The sequence below is a fragment of the Melanotaenia boesemani genome, chromosome 22 (genome assembly GCF_017639745.1).
Source record: "Melanotaenia boesemani isolate fMelBoe1 chromosome 22, fMelBoe1.pri, whole genome shotgun sequence".
NCBI lineage: Eukaryota > Metazoa > Chordata > Actinopteri > Atheriniformes > Melanotaeniidae > Melanotaenia > Melanotaenia boesemani.
Window position 1 is genome coordinate 11964707 of NC_055703.1, and position 9335 is coordinate 11974041.

General features: G+C 36.3%; 1 protein-coding gene across 1 annotated transcript; it reads right to left on the bottom strand.

The window, feature by feature from the left end:
• Window positions 1–3123: 3123 nt before the first annotated feature.
• Window positions 3124–8566, bottom strand: il20ra (interleukin 20 receptor, alpha). The gene is made up of 7 exons (XM_041975007.1): window positions 8309–8566; window positions 7028–7151; window positions 6581–6786; window positions 6276–6451; window positions 6055–6199; window positions 5700–5836; window positions 3124–5614 (listed from the first exon to the last, which is right to left on the bottom strand). Exons 1-7 carry the CDS (start codon window positions 8355–8357, stop codon window positions 4451–4453), a joined length of 2001 nt encoding a protein of 666 aa, XP_041830941.1. The 5' UTR covers window positions 8358–8566; the 3' UTR covers window positions 3124–4450.
• Window positions 8567–9335: the final 769 nt, after the last annotated feature.

Consider the following 9335-nt stretch of genomic DNA (forward strand, 5'->3'; position numbering starts at 1 on the left):
ACCCACCGCGGTCCCGCCCAGCGATGCGGGAGCCGCAGCTGAAGCCGGCAAGTGCGACGCCATGTTGGAGGAGAGGACACGGAGGAGCTGCCTTCCAACGAAACAGCACCACCTGAAGGTCAGCAGGGGTTATTGTGGACTCTATACTGATTATCAATATTTCTTTTACAAATGAAAATTAATAAATTAATTGAAACAATTTTTTTTCAGTACTAGCCTACATCAAGCTGTTTTATCTCAAAGTAACAAGTTTATAGATTTTATTCCCATAAAAAAAATTATTTTGTGTAGGTACATTTAAGTGGATTACAATGACATGTAATTAAATGCACAGTTTGCACCCCTATCTGAATTGTTTTTTTCGTTTGTTTTTTTTTTTTGTTTTTTTTATCTCTAAAGCATTTTTAAAGAACAGTTAACTAATTTAAACTTTTATATAAAACATATGTTTGTCGCTGTTTCAGTCTGGATTTAGAGTATACCAAAGCACTAAAATGGCACAAGTCAAAGTTACTAAGGACTTTATTAACTCAACATTGGCCCTGTCTCTGTGATGGTCCTGTTAAACAGCACCACATTAGTCATGGTCCTCAACATCTTCTTACAAAGAATTGAACATAATATTGGGATCAAGGCATCTATTTTAGACTAGTTTAAGTAATATTTATCTGAAAGATTCCAGTTTTTACACATTAGTAGCATATCTTCTACAGTTGCCCAGTTAATTGGGGTGTTCCACAGGGTTCTGGACTGGGACTTGAATATTCATTCATAGGACCATCAAAGAATACCACTAAGGGCCCCTGCATCATGGACTCTTAGAACTTTGTTCAACTTGTATCTGGTCCTACTCATATTAGAGGGCATACCTTGGACATGATGTTCACTAATGGTGTTACTCTTGACCATTTAAACATAAATTAAGTTGTTATCAGTGATCATGAGTCAGTCTTCTTTAGTATCTCAAGTTTCTATTACGGGTCTGTTATTTTAAAGTTTTCTTCTCTTTTTAATTTTACAACTTTTTCTGATGATAATGTTGAACTCTTTGTTAATTCTTTTTTGAACACTATTTTGCCATTTTCAGTCAGGTTGCTAATTAAAAATGTAATCATTGCTATGTAATTTCTCTTGTCCTGGTTAAATAATCAAACTTGTGACTTTATATGTCATTGTTGTAAAACAGAATGACTGTGGAAGTCCACAAGTTTGGTTGTCTATCATGATTACTTTAAAAAGCTCCATCACTCTTATAACAAGGCTGTGAACGACGCTAGATCTTCTTATTGGAGCAATCTTATAAATCGTAATAAGAACAATCCCAAAGTGTTTTTTAATACTCTCAGCAGTGTTGTTTCTCCTCCACTTCAGCATGTTGTGCGACTTTCTTGATGATGACTGTAACACATTTCTTAATCACTCTGTAAAAGTGATCGACTTGAGATCTAAACTCTATTAGAATTCCTTCCCCTATGTAGACTGTCCTCAGTACCTTGAGTTATTTACTTCTTTATTACACTTACTGACTTAACTTCAGTAATATCTCTCATTGTGCTCCATATAGATATTACCTCCTTGTCTTGTCTGGGAGTTTAACCAGCCTTGGGCCTTCATTCCTTTCTATCATTAACTACTCACTGGGGTAAATTTGAATTTCATCCTATTTTAAAACATGCTGAGGTAATAAGAAAACAATCTTAATGCTAGCTCGCTCTGCTGGAAATTATCGACCCATTTCAAAATTGCCATTTGCTAGCAAATCATTGGTTAAAGTTGTAGAAAGTCAGTTCAAATTATTACCATGCAAATTGCAGATTTTTTTGTTTTTACCCTTTTCATTCTGACTTTTCAAAGACAGCACTCTATTGAGACTGCTCTTTTGAACGTCTAAAATGACCTTTTAATGGCTTCTGATGCAGGGAATTGTTCTACAGTTTTATTTTATCTCTGTGCAGTTTTTATATTTGACATTTTTTATATTCTTAAAATTGGCTTCTAATAAATTTTAGGATTCATTTTAAAATTCTTGAAGAGCATTAATAGACCAGGCTCCAGATTATATATCTCAGCTTCTTACAAATCACAGTGCTGCTCGCTGTCTTTGATAGTATTTGTCTCAGAATTTGCTAGTTGTACCACAGGGTACAGAGCCTTTTGGTCTGTGGCACCAAAGTTGTTGAACACTCATTCACTTCAACAGTTAAACCTTTTTTTTTTCAAATAAGCTTTTTATTGTGAATTTTACTGATCTGTATTTTTAAAACTACCTAAAACGCATATTATTGTTTCTTATTTGATCTTTTATTGGCAATTATTGCACTTTTTTTCATCTAGTTTACTCTTTGTGTGTACCACACTTTGTGACTGTCTGTGAAAGTACTTAAGGGATTAACTTTACTTATTTACTTACTTTACCTGAATATCTTTCAGCTGATACAAAACATTGCTGGTAGAGATATCTCCAGGTGAGATAGCACTTTAAATCATTTTGACCTCTCCACACAGGCTCCCAGTGATGTTTAAAATGCATTTTAAAAGAGGAAGGTAACTTTAGTTTCCAAGAAATTCCAGATTCAAAATGGGAGGCACAGCTTCGAGTTTTCAGACTCCTCTCCCATTAAACCACCTGCAAAGTCTAAGTAGGAAGAGCTCATAGTGTCTCCATTATTATGAGTAGGCTTAAAACTTTCTCCACAGGAAGACCTTATGTTTAACTAACTGAACTTTGTGCGTTGTTAATTTCATCTTTAATATTTAACCCATCTCTGCCTTCTTTTTTTGCTGATTGTATTAATATTTCACTTCGTTTCAAGTTACATAAATAAAAACTCAGTCATTGATTGACTGAATGTAATAATGAAAATATTTCATATTACAATGGCGGAGGAAGTATTGAGATTTTAGTTATCCAAACATAAAAATACCCCTCTTTAAAAGTTCTTCAAGAAAGTGCAAAATTTAAGGTAAAACACATGCTGAAAAAGTCTTATAGGCTGTTATTTCCATTGTTTCCATTGTTACAATGCGCACATGTCCTTGAGTAGGTCAGTAGTTTAAAGCAGAAGATTCTACCCATGTAAAAGCTGCAAATGGTTTAAAAAAAGAGGGACAGAGAGATGTGACAAATACATTTTTTTTATTAAAACTAATTTTGTAGTACACAAACAAATATAATAAAATACACTATAAAAACAAATATGAGTGAATTATTTTTTATATAAACTACATATACCATCAACATGAGTTACATTAGTACGGGAAACTCCAAGTACTTGTTGTGCATAATTCCACATCTCGTGACTTACAGAAAGTGTTATCAGTTTATGGCCATTAACAATGACTCACTCTAAAAAAAAAATCCTGCGATAACATCAAGAGATGATGTGCAGCAAGGAATACATAAATCTTCACAACATTTTTCCCATATCACAGTGTTGTAATTCACAGAGAAAGAGGAACAAAATTAACAAAAGTACATAATGCCTTCCTTCACTGATACATAATGGTAATATAACCTACTTTAATCATTCCTTTGAATTACAATAAATGAGTCAAAAGTACAAGTTAAAGTATTTACAGTTCATTTAAATAAGGTTTCAGATGTGATGGAAAATAGAGGTCACTCCAGCAAATAAAGAAGTTTAACAACTTGTAAATACAACACCATAAAATAGTTTCACTTGCAGATGTCGTGTGTGTGAATGTCAAAACAAAAAAGCATCCAGCAGCACCAGAAATACAAGATGACAATCTGTTAACCATGAGAATGTTGAAGCCAGGAAGATGTTTGCATAGTTTGACGAGGAAACAAAAGCTACACCAGAAATAAAAAAAAGTCCCTATTTACAAAAAAACACGTGGTTCAGGGTCATACCCTCCATTATTAGTAAAATTTGTATTTTAAAAAGGAATAAAGTGCTATCTTAATCATATGCAAGCAGTTGCAAAGGCATGGTTATTTTCCTCTAAGCATCAGCATTTCCATTGGATTAGTGCACAGAAAAGCAGCTATTATGCAGATAAATGTTATTATGACATATACAAATCTAAAACCAACATGTAAACACCAGTACTCTATTCAAAGCGTCTCACAAAGAGCAATAAAAAGTGTTTCGACTGCAATAAAATCATGGACATAGCATCCACAACTACTACTCCTACATAAGATATGAAGTAAACATGGATAAAAACATATTTACAGTTACCTGCAGGGTTACATAATGAGCTTACTCACATAAAAAAAACAAAGGCATAAACAATATTTCATTTAAAAAGTAATCTGAACCTATAACTTCCTTCAGAATTGAACACATAATAATTCTTTAACGGGATAAATATCAGGTCAAGATTAATAAAAGTAAACAAACTACAGAATTTAATGCCCCTTTATACTATTACATACCAAAACTAATATAATAGAAAACTAATATGGTAAAATAATAATGAACTTTTACTGATCTGTTGGTATGATCAAGCCCCATGCTGTCAAAAAATCATCCACTTCCCATCCTGCCACCCCACCTCTTTGCAACACTCTCTGTGCCTCTGCCTCTTCCTCAGATGTTTGCCTGACAAACACACTTTCCAACTGCAGCTCAAACCTGCTCATATACATCTTGTCATTTTTCCCTGCTATCCTGTCCTCTCTTTCTGAATGTGTCAATTCATTCAACCCTCCTTTCTTGAACCCCATCTCCATCTCTGGCAGCACTAGCTTTCTGGTCTCAGGGTTCCAGTTAATACAAATAGTTCCCTCTTCCTCCTCATCATTATCAAAATGAGCTTCTTCTGTTTTTTGTGCTGCAGCCAGAAGACCATAGTCATCTGCTAAGCAATGAGATTGGTTGGGATGACACATAGGCATGTTTTTAACGTCCTGGAGGGCATAAGCAGAAAGCAAGGGAACATTCTCACACTCACTTCCTTTCTCCTCACTTACATCTATCTTTCTAGCTACCTCCCCTTGCTCATCTACATCCCTTTGTGTTTGTAAGTTAGGAATGACATTGAAGAGGCCAGTTTGTGGGCTTTTGCTTATAAATAGGCCTGGAAGTTTCCCACCATCCTCCCTTATATTGAGCTCAGCTGTAACAGATTCCTGACAACACTGCAATTGTTGAGTCGGCAAAGCTGATTTTACCTGTGACCATGGGTGAGCCTGCATATGAGTGCTCACCTCTTTCTGTCCGTGTGTCGGCATAGGTGTTTGTCTGAATGTGTAGGTCTTCCTGTCCAAGAGGCAGGGCTTTGCCTGACGAGCGTAAATGCCATCTTCATCATTCTTGTCTTTTCTGTTGCCCCTATCTATACCTTGCTGGTGTTCACCCGTGAGACTATTCCCATTATCTCCATCATGTCTTATTTCTCTTCCTTCTTCTTCTTTTCTGTTAACAACAGGAGCCACAAGGACAGACCCATAATCATCCCTAGGTTCCTCAGGCTGTAAGGGTGCCTCGGGCACCTGCGGCAAGAAGCTGGGGGTAGGGTATACAGTGTGTGGCGCAGGGTCAGGGCATAAAGTATCAGATGATGATTTAATTTTAATGCTGATTGGTAAAGGTTTGAGATTGTCTGGAGGGAGCATGAGAGGTAGTTGGTGAAAACAGGGTGGATTCTGGAGAGAGAAAGGAGTGAAACACATAAGCATCAGCTTTTGAAACTTTTTGTTCCATAGTTGCATAAGAGAGTATTTGTATTACCAGCATGTACGGGGTCTTCTGTCCTCTCCCAGTGAGATAGTTATAGAGAAGGTAGCCTACCAACATAATTATACAAATGCACGAGGATAGAACAACAATACCCACAACCATCTTCTGCAGCTGCTCAATCATTGGGTCTGGAGGGGAACAGAAGTTTAGAGTCAAAGAAACTCATTAAATCAAATCTTAAAGAAGTTGGTATAGTTTGTATAATATTTTGCAAAGCCATTTTCTTGACATAAACAGAACATCAGCCACCCCTTAGCGTCTCCATCATGTTTAGTCACATTCCTTTCTATTTGTCTTTCAGGCAGCCAAAGTTTCACTTTCACCAACACGTATGCTAAGTATGTACCTTGAGGTGTGGTGATGCAGTGCCAAGCTGAGGCCTGACATTCCACTGGCAAGGAGAGGAATTTGGACTTAGCAGAGAAGCAGTATTCTGTATTGTAATCCTGCAGGTGGTATTTGTACCAGTTGGTGGCCACTGGAATATGATGCTGCAAACATACAGGTGCTCAGATAAGTTGGTGCTCCAGGAGTTCAAGCAAAAAGCTGCTTTATAACTTTACATACCATCTGGTCGCGGTGGGTGTTGTAGATGGAGAGGTTGTACCTCATCTGCGGATAGACTTCTGCCATGGAAACTTCTTTTGTGTGGTTGTTTGGTGGATATCTCATTGGTCCTGTCAAAGTGATGATGGCGCTGTTGTTCACTATTTCCAAAGAAACCCATGGGGGGCCAAAAGTAGCTGGAGGGGCAGAAAAAAACATGTTTTTCATATTTTAATTATGTAAATTAAAAACACTAAGCCTAAACTGGCCAATTAAGCCAAAATAGGATAATGAAGAAACAGCTCAACTGTGTGTTAGTTACTTACTGTCTGACTTTGGATCAAATCTTAGAGTCACAGCCCATTTGGAGGATGATCTCCTGCCCATGGTGTGAACTCGTGCATAATACCCCTGTTCCACATCCCGTGTCTCTTTGGTCAGATCACACCAGGTCCGAATAATATTTGTACACTGTGGAACAGCTCTCCAGTTCATCCGTCTCCCTTTGATGGCCTTAACGCTGTCTCCGTAGCTGCGAAAGACAGAGTTGATTCACAAACAGAAACAAATAGAAGAAGCTAATTATGAGTTTTCATGATAATTTATCTCCTAATAATTCCCCCCTGAATGAAGAAAAGTTCTTAGCCCCTTCTAATTTTTTTTAAAAACTTTTTGTTAATAGATTCCAGACATCCAGGCTACTTCTCTGGCACACATTACTGATATTTTTTTCATTAATGTTTTCCAATTTCATTTCTAAAATCGTGACTCACATGGCATATTCCACTGTAAAGTGTATGTCATCTGGTGTGCCGTTCCCAGGTGACCAGTGCAGCACATTCCTTAGATTTACAGAGGAGAAGCTGACATTGGTGGGGCTCGGAAGAGTGGTGGAGGCTGAAGAGGGAGATATCAAAGGCAGTGAAAGATATAGTACATGTTTATCATAAATGCAAGTTTGTCATTGACATGGATAAACATGGATAGTCTGTGATGTAGTGGTATGTTTTCCCCTTTGTGTCAGTCTGGGAAGTGGGCTGTCTAAGGTATACACTTCCTCATATTGAATTCCTTCGCTTGCAGCAAAAAATAAAAACCTGTTGCAGTAATCCACTGGGGTTTCTTTTCCTCTGTGTTGCACAACACAGAATCTCATAAAATTGGTTGCAAGTTAATTTTTTTAATTTCCTAGTGAGTCATTTAAAATATGAATAATATTAATTGACCAAAGGTTTAAAAGAGAAGTACATAAATTATATGGATAAAGGGAAGTAAGTTGTTTCTCTGTGGAACATACTGTATGTTAATAAAATTATGGGTTTTAAACAGCTTTAATTGCAAACCTAAACCTTGAAATGCAGCTTTCACTATTGTATCTAACACATAATTCATCCCTGTCTTAATTTTTAGTGTTATAGTTTTATTTTATTTTATTAGATCCCCATTAGCTGCTGACCTTTTACAGAAAGCAACTCTCCCTGAGGTCTCACCAAATTCATCAGCTATATTATAAAATAATGATGACTTAGTCATCATCTGTGTTTTGCAAATGTTTTATGCTTCATCTCAACCACAGTAGCGTCACAGGATTAGTTAATTACACATTTACCTGACAGCTTTAGTTTATGATTTTTAAAGGAAAATAAAAAGTATCTTTAAAAATAAAGGTTTTGATGTATAAAATCTGAAGAATACACGTAGTTTGATTAAAAACATTTTGGCTAAGTGAGCTTAAATTCATTTTTATGTTTTACAGAATAATTATTAATCATTTGCTTGCATATAATATTGAATCGTCTTTACAATGCAGCTTTTTTGATAGTCTACTTAATTTGAATAAACAGAAAAGCACGCAAACTTGATCTGCTTCATTCAAATCACTGTAAGCTTTAATCAATTTAGTCTAACTGTAGACATTTTAATGTTTAGCTCGCAAACGAGGTAAAGTTGTTTATGGCAACAAAATAACTTAAAACAGTTAACATGAAATGTATAAAGTGTCCAGGAGGGGATATTAAAATAATCATACCGATGTTCTTATAAAACAGTCATACCTGCGCAGTAGAGACCCAGGAGGTAAATGAAACTAATTGGAGTCCACATTTCTGTATGGAGTGGTCATGTTTTCACCAGAAACCAGCTGTTTCCCAGCTCCTCCACCGGCTGACCTGCAAGGCGCCCCCTCAACAAGTGTCCTTTCCTCCACGCGAGTAAAAAGAAATCTTCTACAAAGACATGACACTCATAGCCTGATTAAAGAAACTACACAGGCTGAGCGCTACAAAGCCAGTGACTTTCTGTACCAGTAAAACATCAATGATTTACGGCAACGCGACAGGTTTCCGTGTTTGAGGAAGGAATGTGACCTCGCTTGTTTGTGCACATAACACCTGAGCAGGTGTATAGTGTCAGTTATATTACCCTTGGCATTGAAAGTCTTTTTCATTTCCGTTGTCTGAAAGTTGTTCAGCAATAAGTAAATAAATAAACCAAAACACTTCCACTTCATATGATTTCGTTAAACGTTGTTTAATAGATTTCCATTAAATTCAAGTTCGAGTTGTTTATTCGTCACATGCACATACAAGATGGCAGTGAAATGCAGTTGTACATTTATCCGAGGCTGTGCACATATATTTACCGCCAATAAAAAACAACACAGTAATAAACTAAAAAGACACAATAAATATGAGTATAATATGCTAAAATGTTTTTAATAATTGTGCATCGATGTGCAGACAGACTGGTGAACAAAATAATAATCAATCTCTTATATATATATAAAGAGATTGATTATTATTTGTTCATCCAGTATTTTTACATCCGTAAAAGACGCAAACACAACAATTTACATAGACATTTGCACAGCTCTGCATCACACAATTTCTGCAAAAGCACTCACATTTCTCTCTCGGATTTCACAAAACATAGCAACAGTCTCTAAACAGCAAAAACAATACAGCAAACACCTCATATACTGTGACATCTAGCGCCCAACATGCCACCTACACTATCACTGACATATAAACTAGGCAGAAAAACAGAGATAATCTATAAGCATTATGTAACACAATTAAAAAA